We start from the raw sequence: 15,189 nt of genomic DNA on the forward strand, positions 1-15,189 counted from the left end.
CAAACCAAATTTTTGCATGAGAATTAGAGCTCTCTAAGCTTTTCAGTGTCCTCAGGAGTTATCCTTCATGGAGGGCTCAGCTTAAGTTTCAGGAGTTTAGTTAATTCTCCCTGGACTCTCAGTCCTCAGTGAGCCTCTTACTCTCTCCAGCTACCATGAAGACAATAAATTTGTCTATTGCCTCAGTTGTTTCCAAACATTTCCTTCCCCTACCCTCAATCTCCCCGTCTTTCCCCCCTTCCCGCCCCCAGCCCCAAAGGGAAAGCTTATTAGGAAAGCCAAATATGTCAAACACCAACTCTGGAAGAAAATGGTACAAGCTTCATTTCCCTTCCCCTACCCCTGAAGATGTTCAACCAAGGAGTTTAAAAACTACTGGTCTAGCTCTGGCTGGTTTGGCTCAGTGGATAGAATGTCAGCCTGTGGACTGAGGGTCCCAGATTTGATTCCTGTCAAGGGCACATGCCCCGGTTGCAGGCTCTATCCCCAGTAGGGGGCGTGCAGGAGGCAGCCAATCAATGATTCTGTCATCATTGATATTTCTCTCTCTTCTCTCTTCTCTTCTCTTCTCTTCTCTTCTCTTCTCTTCTCTTCTCTTCTCTTCTCTTCTCTTCTCTTCTCTTCTCTTCTCTCGTCTCTCTCTCTCCCCCCCCCATTTCTTCTCTGAAATTAATAAAAAATAAACAAACAAAAAAACCCCGACTAGTCTATTCCACCAATGAATGGTGTTAGCTACCTTTTTATGTCATCTTCCTGGTTCGATTATTAATTCCCTAGGGGCACAGGCACTATTTTATTGACCTAAACTTAACTACAATTTCAGCAATATGTACAAAGCTACAGTACTTTCTTAATTTGGCCCTTAATACAACCTATGAAGTAGGCATCCCTGCTCCCACCATTTCACACATAAGGTTAAGTGGGGCTGGAAGAAATGGCCCCATTTACTCAGTGGCAGAGATGTAGCTCATACCTCAAGAATCTAAATCCAGTGCATTTTGTTGTTGTTGTTAATCCTCAACCAAGCATATTTTCCCCCTTGATTTTTAGAGAGAGTGTGAGGGAGGGAAAGAGACAGAGGGAAAGAAACATTGATGTGAGAGAGACACATCGATTGGTTGCTTCCTGCATGCACCCTGACCACAAAGGCATGTGCCCTGACTGGAATCGAACTCGGAACCCTTCAGTCTGAGGGCCGATGCTCTACCCACTGAGCCAAACCGGCTAAAGGCTCCAGTGCATTTTCTATTCCACCAAACAGCCTCTAGGTCTATTCTGGACTATTCTTTTCTAGAGTTCCTGAGAGAAGACCAGCTGGGGCCAGCACCAGTAATTAGTAATCATGAAGACAAGCTCAATTGTGGATTAAGCTCATATGGTCCTGCATCTGTGACCATGGTTAGCGTTCCAACCATTCCATGATTCTGGGCACGGGGCTATTCCTAACAACTTTTCCCCTTGTCTTCCTAACGCTGACCTGAGGGGATGATGGTGTCCTCCTAAATAATCTCATTTAAATCAAATACAAAACAAAAACTTTAATGTGTCCAGGAATAAGTAGATATGTGCTTCCCTTCCCTCCCTCCTCTCAATTTAATCTACAATTTTTCTAATACCCCCAGGATGATCACTTTTCTTTCCTAGTGTACAGAAAAGAAAGGGGAAAGGGAAAACAGCTTATCTAATGAACAACTAAGAATTAGAAAATGCCAGGGACTAGATACATTAGGATTTAAAGTTGCAGGGCCCAATCATTTGCAAAAATAAAAATTCACGGTATAAAAAAAAACAGGCCAGCTGCATTAACAGTGCAAAGACAAATAAGAGACTGTAATCCATCTTTCAAATGTTTTATTTTTAGTGTTTTAAAACTTTTTAATAGAACAAAGATATAAAATAATATATATTAGTTATATCTGGATTTAATTTAGAATCAAGATATTTACTTATATACAATACTGTGCTTCAAGGTATGGCTACCACAGGAACTTTCACATCTTCAAGTAATACTAGTTTCTCTGTGGATAGGGTGACATTTAGGTAGAATTCTTGAAACAAAACATGCTAACTTCAATTCAAGCTAATTTTGTTCCCCCCATTATGTACCAGTTTTTACTTCCTTTTTTCCCCCTTCACATTAGAAATACTTTAATTGTCCTAACAATCCATAGATTCTCGGAATAAAAAATTATTAAAATTAAGCATTTTTAAGATGACATTACTGATAACATTGCTTGGTTATGTTCAGACAACTCAGTAGTTCAGCTTGAAACAGACCTGAAATAACAATGAAATTACCAGAGTCATCCTTCTCTCTCCATATGCTCAAACATGGAGTACACGGAATAAAAAAGTCCTTTGGTTAACTTAGGGTGGAACATACTCTAACAATCAACTTTTTTGGTAGCTGAATTATGGCTTATAAATTTCACAGATATTTTTATTGAACTTGATGCAAAGTAATGGCCATGTTTTAGTTACTTTAAATTAGTGGCATTCACTGGGGGTAAGGGGTAAGCAAGAAGGGGACCCAAACCAATTTCCATAGTAATGTCAGCCATTCAAAGTCACTCAGAGACAGAGAGGGGGAAAAAGAATCTCAACCTCTTTCCTTTTTCATTGGTCACCTGTAGCAGCCTGGCTTTGACGTTACCAACAATTCTCCTCTATAAAGGTACAGGGGAAATCTGGGCTAACCTTTGTACCACTGCAAACTGCCTTAACTGCCAAGGAAAGATGACATTAAAACTGGCACGCCTTGTTGGCTTTGCAGCTATCTAAATGAAACATACCCTGTTTAAGTACGCTATTGAAGTATTCTAAAAGAGAGCTTTCGTGTCTCAAATGCCTGAATACCTTAAAGAACCATTACTACAATTACCTTTGGCAAGGGATAACTTAAGTCTACAAAAAGACTATCAAAGAATTAAACTTATTAGATCAGAGTGTTTAAAAGAAGAATGTAGTTAATTTTCCCAAGCATGTTGGAATTAGAATCCTTTAAAAAAAAGTTTACTATGCAACTAATGATGAAACTGCCTTTTGCTGAATCCAGTCGAAGCAGGTTAGTGTTATGAATATGACTGTGAATACATAAACACTTTCCAAACAGATGTTCCTAAAACAGACTGTTTCCTATCAGCTATTGAAGCATTTGGCTCCTCTGCTCTCTCTCCATTTACAAATTACTGGATTTTGGAATTCTAACAACCAGGCAGGTGTAGGGTAGAGAAGAATGCCACTTGCCATGTTACACTACCAACAGGGCTCTTAGTCAATGGCTTTTTTTCATGTGAGCAGTTCACACTTATTAACTGACTGGTTCTAAGGCTACACTCAATGCTTTCTGGTTTAAAAGGATACTACTAATAAACCGACCCAGTATATGACAGTTGTTTTTTACCCTAGCAATTCCGCACAGAGAACTATGGAGAGGATAGGCATATTGAGAGTTCAGCAGCATAGCAACAAAGGTTCCTCTCAAATTATTTGGTGATAACAGTAAACTTGCCTTCTTCAAAATATCCTACTCCCTGTGAACTTCAATTACCTTTTCAGTAACACTGACCAGTATAGAATTCAAAAATATAGATCATGCTGTCCCAGGAACATAGAAAATGCATCAAAGATTTTGCATATACCTCCATTTTGCACCCCAAACAAAAACTTTCTTGGTTCCTTCTATAATGAGGTCTCAAGTGTAAAACTGAAGAACCTAATACAAGGTCACAAAATATGTAGATGAAAAGCATGTAGCTTCTCTACCTAGTCACATTCACAACTATCATGTAAATGTAAATACCACCTCAACTATAGTTTAGATTTTACCAAGAAAAAAAAAAAAGAAAAAAATCTGGAAATTTTTGGACAAACAAAAGTGACAAAAATATATGTTTCATATTAAGAGGAAAAAAAAACACCACGGAAAATAATTTTGTCTCAAAGTTTTCTAAGAAAGAGAACTGGAGATGACCGATTTATGTAAACATTGTCTTGTAATAGTTATAGAAATAAATTATAAGTCTAGCTTACCTTTTCCTCAAAACAGATTTGATAAATACAAGGTCTAAAGTTATCTTACAATCCTTACTGCCGTCTGCTGTTAGGCACTCTCAATGTCTATAGCTCTGCGAATTAGTTGCAATTTATTCTTTCTATTTTGTTCTAGAATAGAATCCCTATGAAGGAAATAAGACTGATGGTAGGAAATTTACCATTAAGTAGTTGCTTAACATTCTTACTTAATGCTGCCACAGATTTTTTCCAAAGCCAACATAAGTCCCTCCAAAGCTAAAGAAAAAATGACAGTACATCTTTTGACATGAAGAGTCTAATTCCCCTGACTGTCAAAGGACGCATCCTTTACCCTTCATGATTACACAATTTCCTTAGATGAAGTATTGGCATTTTTGTCCCTAGCATGTAATAGAATCAACAGTTTGAGATATTATAAGACTCTCTTGTATGAGATTTAAAAGTATAATAACTTGCCTTATGCCATTTCTCAAGTGAGAATAAAAAATAATGTACAGAGCAGACTCAAACTGGGATCATGCAACATTGACTAAAACTTGTTCGAATAATATTCCTTTCCAGCTCAATCCATTTAGGATTCTCCGTAGCTTATACAAGGTGGGGATATAACTCAAAGTGCAAAAATAAAAGGTTTCAACCAATAAGAACCAGGCTCCTGCTAGATAGCCTAATTTTAGACCTCAACATGCCAGCACCTTTTCTAATTCCTTGTTTTAAAATGGAATGTAAAAACTACACAATTAATAATCTAAGTGGCTAAGCTCATCAGTTGGGCTTCAAATTCCAATCCCACAATCATCCTACTGTCACAACTACTCTATAAAACCATTAAAAGTGAAGTGACAGATATTATTTGAAGTCAAGTTCCTACTGTCAAAAATAGCAACTAAGTTATATCTCTTCCTAATTGCCAAATTAAGACTAAATAGAAAGAATGTATGTACACAATTGTATTTAAAATATAAAAAAACAATAAAACCTTTCATATCCAAATATGTCTGTGGCCAAGAATGAGAAATTTCAAAGCCCCCAAAGTTATACTATGCTCACAACCTGTTATAAACTTCTTTTCAGAAAGAGAAAAAAATATTTTTTGCATGCATATCTCCATACTCAAGGACATAAGAACTTTATCTAATGTCTGGTAAACACTCCACTGTTTTGCTCATTAAATAACATCATTAAAAAGCATAAAACTGGACTGCCATCTTACTAACAGCTATAGCACAAAGTTATTCCAGGTACCTACATCACTAAAATTCAGCCAATATCCTTTTTTATGGATGCAGCTATTTTTCCTCATGAGTTTATGGTCATACTGAACCCTCAGAACAAAACAGGAACTGCACTTTCGTTGCATCTTTGGTGAAAAATGCCTGTATTATACTTGTACTCTGTCATCTCATGTATGGCCCCTTTCTCTTCTTGTTTCAGGAATCCTGCTATGTTCAATATACTTTCCTTAAAGGCAAAAATTGTTAGTAAAACCGATTACTTTCCAGAGTTGCATTTTTAAAAAGATAAAGAGATTAATTCAAAGAACAAGTATTGTTCATTTGGTAGGGGATTTTCCTTTGAAAATAATAAGAAACTTCAAAAAATATTATTTCTTGACTGGAATCCAACTTGAAATAAAAATTAAAAAAAATCTTTCAACCAGCAAATTGCTTAAGTTGATTTGCTTAAGTTCAAAATGCAAATATTCAACAGGTAAGGGTAACACCCTGACTTCAATCACATTACTTCTGCCAAAAGAGAAAAGGCAAAAAACATCTATTTAAGCTTTCCATTCAAACAGATACGTAAAGACTCTTAATCGCTCCTTCATGCTTTCTATAATCACAGCCTTGCTCAGAACAGGGAACTTTGTCAACATCAAAGCAAAAAAAGCAAGGCATCCAGGAACAACCGAGGGGGAGAAAGCAAAGTTACTCACTTTCAAGAACTACTGTATATTTAATCATGAACCCATAACATAGTCTTCATCCAATTAGTCTTTTCATTATTGCTGGCTTTGAAAACGGCCAACAATATTCATTAGGTACTGTGCCATTAACATTACACTCAAAAAAAGAAAACATGGGAAACCAAATTCTTGCTCTCCTACTCTGCTGATATGCTCTGGTATTAGCTAGAGTATGGTAGTACAAAAAGAGTCTTGTTGTGATATAAAAGGCAATAAACACATCAATGGAATAGTGTTCATGAGCAGCCAAAATGAAGAAAATTCCAAAGAGGTTGAGAACCCAGGATAAAGTGTGCAAGAAATTCCAGCTTCTTGGTGAATCTGGGAAAAGGACAGAAAGATAATTTTAAAACCACATTCCTTCCAATGCCTCTTACACATGTTTCTTAGGACAGTCTCCCATTATTCATAGAACTTGACACCCTTCCCACAGCCTCCTCTGCACTTAGCCATCTAATATGCATCACCAGATACTTACATTCAGTGACAAAGAAGTTCAGCATAGTTAGGACGACTGTGTGGCCACTGAACATGTAATCTCCACAAGTGTGAACACCGGTTAGGGTCATACCAAAGCCACTCCAAATGGCAAAGGCCCGGTGTAGTTTCTCCCACACACTGCCATATATCTATAAAGAAAACTATGAGTTAGTGCTTTAGATGCTTAAGGAGGTAAGAGATCTGAACATCCATTCCCATTGAAATTCAAATGCTGCCTGGCTGGGTAACTCAGTTGGTTAGAGAGTGGTCCTGATACACCAAGGTTGCAAGTTTGATCCCCAGTCAGGGCACATATAAGAATCAACCAATGAATGCCTAATAAGTGGACAATAAATCAATATTTCTCTTTATTCCTCCCTCTTTCTAAAATCAATAAATTAAAAAAAAAAAAAAAGAAATTCAAATGCTGAATGACTTAGAAATAAGATCTAAGCAAAAGCAACCAGAAGACTCCAAGACTAATGAACTCCAGATATCAAGAATGCGTGGTCAAAGCTTGTCAGTACTCAGAAATATTTTGGTAATTAAATAAATAAAATCAATATAATTTGAACTTTTCTACTAGGAGTTTCTTTATAAGAAAAAAGGTGATCACAATACAAAAGTTATTCTAAAGTTTTTAATCTTGCCAATAAGAAATAGGCTGTGACAAAGACAATGGCTACCAATCAATATCCATTCTCCCCTTCTTCACTGGTTACAAAATCTCAAATGTATTTGAAGTGACAATGAACTCAATCGAACGAAACATTGCATTCTCCAGCCTCCCTTGCAGCTAGGCGAGGCTATGTGATTAAATTCTGTAAAAAACACACACAACATTATGAAAGGGTAAAAGGTTTCTGAGAGAGCTAGTCTCTCTCTCTTTGGTTGTCACATAGCTTTTAGTCAAAGATTAAGAAAACATGTTATCATTTATAGTCAAAGATTTTAAAGTATGTTAGTTATGGCCTGCCTGAAAAGCAAGTTCCAGGAAATAATGTTTAAAAGTATATTTTGCTTGAGATAATAGAAAAATGTTGCTAATTAAGCACAAAACAATGATAGCTTAGCCTTAATAACAAAGGTCATGAGATGTTTAGTTTCTGCTTTTGCTCTAAAGATGTCACTGACATGCAATTATGAGATATTTTGCAGAATCTGGGTTCCTTAAACAGATAGATCACCCAATCACAGCGACAAAGGCACCAAATAAGATGTCAGGAACTGAATTAACCAGACTAAGGAAAACCACAAAAGCTTGCACAAGAACTAACCGATGTGCTTCATCCTCAGACCCTAATTTGCAACCTTCAATCTTTGCCTTTAAAAACTCTTGCCCAAAAGCCATTCGGGAGTTTGGGTTTAAAGCAATAGCTTCCCATTTTCCTGGTTTGGCACCATGGCAATAAATGTATTTCTCCATTGCAAAACTTAGTGTTCAGTGTTTGGCTTTGCTGCGTGTAGAGTGAGTGGTCTGATCCCCTGGTTAGGTAACAAAATATCTTCAATAGAAATTACAATTTCATTACAAAGCTCACTTGCTGATTATACACTAATCAGCTTTTTCTGCCTTAATGAAAGGCAGGAGATTAAGAAGAATTTATTAATAGAGAAAATAAAAGAGAAGATACTAAAGTACACAATTTGGTTCTTTAATAATGAGAATAGGGTTAGAGACGTTACTCTCATGAAAGTAAAAAATCAGGCAGCCCTAACTGGTTTGGCTCAGTGGATAGAGTGTAGGCTTATGGACTCAAGGGTCTCAAGTTCGATTCTGGTCATGGGCATGTATCTTGGTTGCAGGCACATCCCCAGGAGGGGGTGTGCAGGAGGCAGCTGATCAATGTTTCTCTCTCATTGATGTTTCTAACTCTCTATCCCTCTTCCTTCCTCTCTATAAAAATCAATAAAATATATTTTAAAAATCAGGCAGTGGGGAGGGGGGTTGTAAGATATGTACACAGATAATAATTTAATAATTTAAAAAATGATTAAAAAAAAGAAAAGAAAGAAAGAAGTAAGAAATTATTGCTCAGTTACTCAAGTCTCCTATCCTTTCCAATCTCAAATATCAGAAAAATTAAGTTGTAACCTCACAGCAGAATGAGTAAGATGACTTGATGAGAAAAGGTGTAAAAATTTGTTTTAAGAATTCCATTGATTAATTTAAAAATAGGCATCTTCTTGGTTCTGTCCCCAAACCTCTTACTTCTGAGAATGAGATTTTAAGCAATTAATTTATTACAATGAAAATGCCCTAAAGAGTTCACTGTAAAGGATTTGATTGCCTGTTAATATCACCTTAACTTTCTACTTTTAATGACTGCTACAAATAATATAGGTCAATAAGTAGGTTATCTTATAATTCCAAGCAATTAACAGCATTTAGGGCAGAATTTGAATAGAAAGCTCCATTATTAACTAACTGATCATGAAAAATAGTAATTAGAGGCAGTAAGAGAGCTGTCCATACTGTAGAGTGATGGAGTCTAATTTATTTTTATACTAGAGGCCCAGTGCACAAAATTCGTGCACTGATAGAGTCCCTAGCAGCTGCCATTCAGGAACTCCCTCCCTTCCCCTGGCTGCCTGCTGAAGCCGCCCCCTGGCCGAACTCCTGGAAGAACTCCAGTCGAGGGGACAAAATGCATACTACATTTTTATTATATAAAATGTAGTGTGTGTGTGTGTGTGTTTTTTTTTTTTATAAAAGTTGCAGTCCAATGCACATATATTTAGTAGGTGACACATAATTAAATCCTTTGGCTACCGGAAATTATCTTTTCAATATAATAAGTTTTCTTTAAGTCACTTTTAATCAATTAGAATACTAATGGAGGAAACTGTTCTACCCCTACTTCATATCATGTACAGAAATAAGTTCCATAGATTAAAGATTTAAATATAAAACAAGACTACAAAAGTTTCAGATATCATCTTTCATTAATCAGAATGGCAGTGACTCAAAAGATTAACAGCAAATGGTGCTGGCACATAGTGGTGGGAAAACTGATATGCATACATAGTTGGTAATAGTGCAAACTTATTTTTTTCTAGCAGACATTTGAACAATACATCACAATTTTTAATTTTATAATTTTAATTTTATAAATAAAATTTTTATAATTCCACTTTCAAAAACTTGTTCTTTGATTTTATAATTCCACTTTCAAAAACTTGTCTTAAGATGATTAAATAGTGAAACAGCATAAACGTATATGTATGACAGCACTGTTTATAAAGCGTAGATTTGGAAACCAAATTTGGAAACCTAAATGTGCATCACTTGGAAGACTGGTAAATCATGCAATGGAATACTCTGCAGCAATTGAAAAGATGAAGTATGGCTATTTATATTTCTTCAGAAAAATAGTAAACATAATATTAAATAAAACATAAGGTAAAAAAAACTATGCCTGTAATATAACCCTATCTTTTGTTTTTAAAAACGTATCTATCCAGATAAACTTATTTGAATGTTTGCATGCTTAAAAATAGCCTATATGACTAACCATGACGGTTAATAGCATCATTTATGGTAGAGTGAGAGGAATTATGCGCTTTTACTTTTTAACTTGTATATTTCTATAAAATTTGAATTTTTAAAATAAAGCATTTTATTATTTTTAAAATTTTATGGATTTTAGAGAGGAAGGGAGAGGAAGAAACACAGATTTGTTGTTCCACTTATTTATGCATTCATTGGTTGATTCTTGTACATGGCCTGACTGCAGATGGAACTTGGTGTATTGGGATGACACTCTAACCAACTGAGCTATCTGGGAAGGACTAAAGTTTGAATTTTTAGAATAAATTTATATCACTCTGTAATTAGAAAAAATTACTCTTCCTTTCTGGGACAACAACAACTTTTACCTTAAAAATGAGACATTTCTTTTACTCTGACTCCTAACTGTCATATAACCCTTCCACCTTTTTTACTGGCCAGTCTCCTGGTACCTGGAGAAAGTTTGCCACCCTTCAGCTCAGGGCGTTAACTTTTAGCTCTTGATCACCTTTGGCTGTCTAATCTCCCCTAATCTGCCTAAATAGTTGGCATTTCAGCTATTTATATCGCAGCAGAAGAAGTGACATTTAATTTGGTTTTACACTTTACAAACATGAAAATAACAAAGGTGTTAATATATTCATTTGAATATTTTGGAACACAACTAAAGCATGGAGGCAATAAATTGTTTTGGCCAAATTTAATGAGGCACAACAGCCAATTTTGAATATAAAGTAAAGGTGCTTTTCAGGATATTTTTATTTTTTAAAGCAATTCATTACCCAGGTTTTTTATTCCCAGCTGCATAATCTCTTCTCTCTCAGTTAACCAGAAAAGATCTCTACAGTTTACCAAAAAAGCTACAAAGTATAAAACAAAAACAAAAAATCAGCCATTATTTAGTACATTCCAGAAAGAGTAAAGTGGGTACTATTTTAAATGGAATATAATCAAACTGCAACTTTTAAAAAAGGAGAGATAAGAACAGTGAAGGGACCAGTTATGTAATATGAAGAATTAAAGATGCTGAGGATAGTGGGGAAGGGAACATGATTAATCCAAAGAAATTTTCTATAGATCAATGGCTAGAAGTGACAAAGAGGCAGATTCTGGCTTAAAATATTTACCAATTCATTTCTAGAGGTTTATTACAGATACTGGAAATACTAAAAAAGCACATTTTAATAGTAAAAGCAAAGTCTTAGCCCTACTGTATAAATGGTGCCATCAACCCGCCAACAGGAAGAGGAGAAAGGATGATAAAGAAGGTAGCAGGCTACCTTTCCAGTACACTGCAGGTGCTGTCCTGGCACGGAGAGGGAGGTCACAAACATGGTAAAGCAGCGAAGCAAGAATACAGTGCCCATCAGACTACAGAGCCTTCGCAGAAGTATTGACCTGTGGACAGAGCGACCAAAAAGGGAGAAAGATCAGAAGAAAACAAACCAAAATAACCCAGACATCAAATGTTCATTTAAAGGGAAAGCAAGCAGGAATACTACAAGCTAGACTCTTGGAAGAGGACAGAAATCTTAGAGACTATCACTGTCCAGTAGAACTTTCTGCAATGATGAAAAGGTTACACAACTGCACTGCCCAACATCTGAAATGTAATTAGTACAACTGAGGAACTGAATATTAATATTATTTCATTTTCACTAATTTAAATTTAAATGGTCACATGTGGCTACCACCTACCATGTTGGACAGTGTAGACCTAAGAGCATCATTTCATTGATAAGAAAATATGGCTAAGAGATAGCAAAGAGTTATATAAAAGAAAAAACTAGTACCTAGCCTGACTCTTAGCTTGGTGTTAGTCCTATTACTCATATATTGCTCATAAATTATTTACTTAATGAGAGGTAAAGTTGAATACGTCATTCTAGGGAAATGATTGCTCATTAATAGCATTGTAAAATTGTTAATGATAGCAGCTATCTACTAAACGTTATCTTCCCTAATTTAAACTTAGCTCTCGGCTGACTCAGTAGTTGAACATTGACCTATGAACCAGGAGGACATGGTTCAATTCCCGGTTGGGGCACATGCCTGGGTTGCAAGTTCGGTCCCCTGTGTGGGTTGTGTAGGAGGCAGCCAATAAATGATTCTCTCTCATCATTGATGTTTCTATCTCTCTCGCCCTCTCCCATTCCTCTGTGAAATCAATAAAGACATATGTGGGGGGAATAAATACTGTTTTTTTAAATACTAAGTTTGACATTACATATATCTCTAACAAAAAATTTAAGTGCATTGTGACACCATTTGTACTGTTATATTATTTTTTTAAATGTCTTAAAACCAAATCAGAGAATGAGATACTTAAATTCAGTGACTATGCTGGACATGTTTTCAAAATGCTACTCCCATCCTAAAAAAAAAGCAGTGGACACAGGTTGAGTATGTTTTAAACTTCAGTGTGTACACCTGGGATGGAGCCTAGGATTCTGCATTTTACCAAGAGCTTAGGTGATTCTAGTGAAAGTGGCACAAAGTCCACCTTTAAGAAACATTTTCTTTGGGTTTTTTTTTTTGAGGATAGTAAATCGTTTATTGATTACACATGATAATGGATGATACACAAGCTTCATATCCATGTATAATTTTATCTGGTACCATAATTCAATTTAGATATATTGCATAGGATGTGCCAACAATCATTAATAACCAGATGAACTCCACGACTCTGCTTGGGTGACCCTTTTAATGACGAACTCCAGGTCACAACACAGTAACTGTCAATTCAACTACCCCAAAGTTTCTGAAGACAACGGCTTCTGTGCCCAAGCAGGTTGTGAGTAAATTTCATATGGAACCTGGCATCACCCTGAAGGAATTCTAGCTTCACACTGTTGGGGTAATTTACCAAGATGGCTTCAGAGCAAACTAACTTTACACAGCACATTTAAAAAAAAGACACATTTATTCAGCGCCATGATCAGACTATTACATTTAGCAATCAACAGCATGGATGCAAAAAAAAAAAAAAATCTACATTAAAACCCTTGGTTGGAATGCTTTACACTTTCTACAGAACAGAAACTAAAATAACCTGTTATACAATTAGTCACAAGTAAGTCCTCGAGTTTTTTTGCCCATTCACATGAGTATTGTCTAACACATGTCTTCTTTGTTGCAGCTAGGCCCTGTCACCACTGTGTTTGGCTGAGTTCACAAATCTGTTGTAACCTGTAGCTTTCCTGTCACTTCTCTGGCTCTCCTCTTCTGCTAAGCTTTGTTTCCTGGCAGCAATTAAAACCTTCTGCCACTGCCATAGCTACTGCTGCTGCTGGAACCGCCATAGCCACGTTGGTTTCGTGGTTTGGCAAAGTATTGCCCTCCACCACCATAAGGGCCAGAGCTTCTGCCTCCAAAGTTTCCTCCTTTCATGGGCCCAAAATTTGAAGATTGATTGTTGTAATTGCCAAAATCATTGTAGCTTCCACCACCTCCAAAATTGCTTCCACTACCACCGCCAAAGCCGCCTCCGTCTCCTCCATTGTTATAGCTGTCATAGCTGCCACTCCCGCCATAGCCACTGCCCTGGCTTCCATAACCCTGTCCACCACTTCCATAGCCTCTGCTTCCTCCAGAGTAACCAGGGCCGCCTCCTCCATAACCACCATCATTACCAAATCCATTATAGCCATCCCCACTGCCACCATATCCACCGCCACCACGGCTGCCACCAAAGCCACCTTGACCACTGAAGTTTCCTCCACGACCAAAGTTGTCATTTCCACCAAAACCACCTCCACGACCACCCCCGAAGTTTCCAGAACCACTTCGACCTCTTTGGCTGGATGAAGCGCTAGCCATCTCTTGCTTAGATAGGGCTTTCCTTACTTCACAGTTGTGGCCATTCACAGTATGGTATTTCTGAATGACAGTCTTGTCCACAGAGTCATGGTCATCAAAGGTTACAAAAGCATAGCCCCTCTTTTTGCCACTGCCTCGGTCAGTCATGATTTCAATTACTTCTATTTTCCCATACTGTTCAAAATAATCTCTTAGGTGATGTTGTTCAGTGTCTTCTTTAATACCACTGACAAAAATCTTTTTCACAGTTAAGTGGGCACCAGGTCTTTGAGAATCTTCTCTTGAGACAGCCCTCTTTGGTTCCACAACTCTCCCATCCACCTTGCATAGCCTTGCGTTCATGGCTGCACCCACCTCCTCCACAATGGCATAGGTGACAAACCTCTGGAGTGCTTGGTGTTTGGATCTCTCATCACCATACAGTCCGTGAGCGTTCCCCCTTGCTCAAAATGGCTCCTCAGACTCTCATCGGTTGTTTCAAAGCTCAACCCTCCGATAAAGAGCTTCCGCAGCTGCTCTGGCTCTTTGGGAGACTCAGACTTAGACATGATGCCTGCAACAGGGGGGATTCCAACGATGCTCACTCCGCAGCGTTCACCAGCAGAAAGGAGTGATCCAAGGAACGTATCTCCATTTTCTTTGATTTTTAAATATCAAACTTTGCATTTAACTGTCCATTGAAATCTAAAAAGGTTTACTAGAAAGAAAACTCTTTCTTGTTTTGAAGAGTTGATAAAATTAAAATCTACAGGGTCTTAGAAGACAAAGCTAAACCAAAGAGCAGTAGGGATACACATGTTTTTAAACCACCTCTGGTTTTAAGCACTATTGCTACAAACCAGGAGAAAATGAGGTGCAACATGGCCTAAAAGTGTCACATAATTAGCAATCATCAACCTGTCTTTTCACCTTCAAAGCACTGAAATTATTGCTGCTTAGGACCTAATGCCCATCACTGCTTTTCCACAAGCACTCCCCGGTGAGAAGAAAGGAGCAAACATTCAAGAAAGTTTGCTACTCCTCTTCAGTGTCCAAAGACAATGGATAGGAGATCCACAACTTCCTGGCTCTTTAAACTTTTCTTCACTATGCCTTACTTTTTATTTAAACCAAGTAATTTCCCCTCCTAAGGTAGGAAAGGAGCCTCCTTTTATCCTTCTCTTTTTCTAATAAGAAAAAGTTTTCACTTTATATTTCTTGGTGAAAGTGCCAAAGAAGCACTTCCCCTATTCAGCAATTTCCTCTACCATCCAGAGTAAAGCCAAAACCAGTTTGGCTCAGCGGTAGAGCGTCCGTCTGCGGACTGAAAGGTCCCAGGTTCGATTCCGGTCAAGGGCATGTACATTGGTTGTGGGCACATCCCCGGTAGGGGGTG

The 15,189-nt window shown here is 37.3% G+C and overlaps 2 protein-coding genes across 5 annotated transcripts in view; both read right to left on the reverse strand.

Annotated features, from left to right (window-relative positions):
* Positions 1-1,836: 1,836 nt before the first annotated feature.
* The window catches only part of SAMD8 (sterile alpha motif domain containing 8), a 60,468-nt gene continuing 47,115 nt past the window's right edge, over positions 1,837-15,189 (reverse strand). For 3 of the 4 annotated variants that reach the window (XM_036438155.2, XM_045581700.1, XM_036438156.2), the window contains 3 exons: positions 11,273-11,390; positions 6,480-6,630; positions 1,837-6,322 (listed from right to left, as the gene is read on the reverse strand). In XM_036438155.2, the coding sequence (XP_036294048.1) occupies positions 6,018-6,322; positions 6,480-6,630; positions 11,273-11,390 (574 nt within the window). In that variant the 3' untranslated portion in view covers positions 1,837-6,017. Of the gene's footprint in view, positions 6,323-6,479; positions 6,631-11,272; positions 11,391-15,189 lie in introns of those variants that run through there. The other variant, XM_036438157.2, reaches the window with a different exon arrangement.
* On the reverse strand, positions 12,904-14,463 carry LOC118719110 (heterogeneous nuclear ribonucleoprotein A1-like). The gene is given in 2 exon segments (XM_036438158.2): positions 12,904-14,197; positions 14,200-14,463. Coding segments are annotated over 2 exon segments (1,113 nt in total). The 5' UTR covers positions 14,363-14,463; the 3' UTR covers positions 12,904-13,247.

The sequence above is a fragment of the Pipistrellus kuhlii genome, unplaced genomic scaffold, assembly GCF_014108245.1.
Source record: "Pipistrellus kuhlii isolate mPipKuh1 unplaced genomic scaffold, mPipKuh1.p scaffold_m20_p_15, whole genome shotgun sequence".
NCBI lineage: Eukaryota > Metazoa > Chordata > Mammalia > Chiroptera > Vespertilionidae > Pipistrellus > Pipistrellus kuhlii.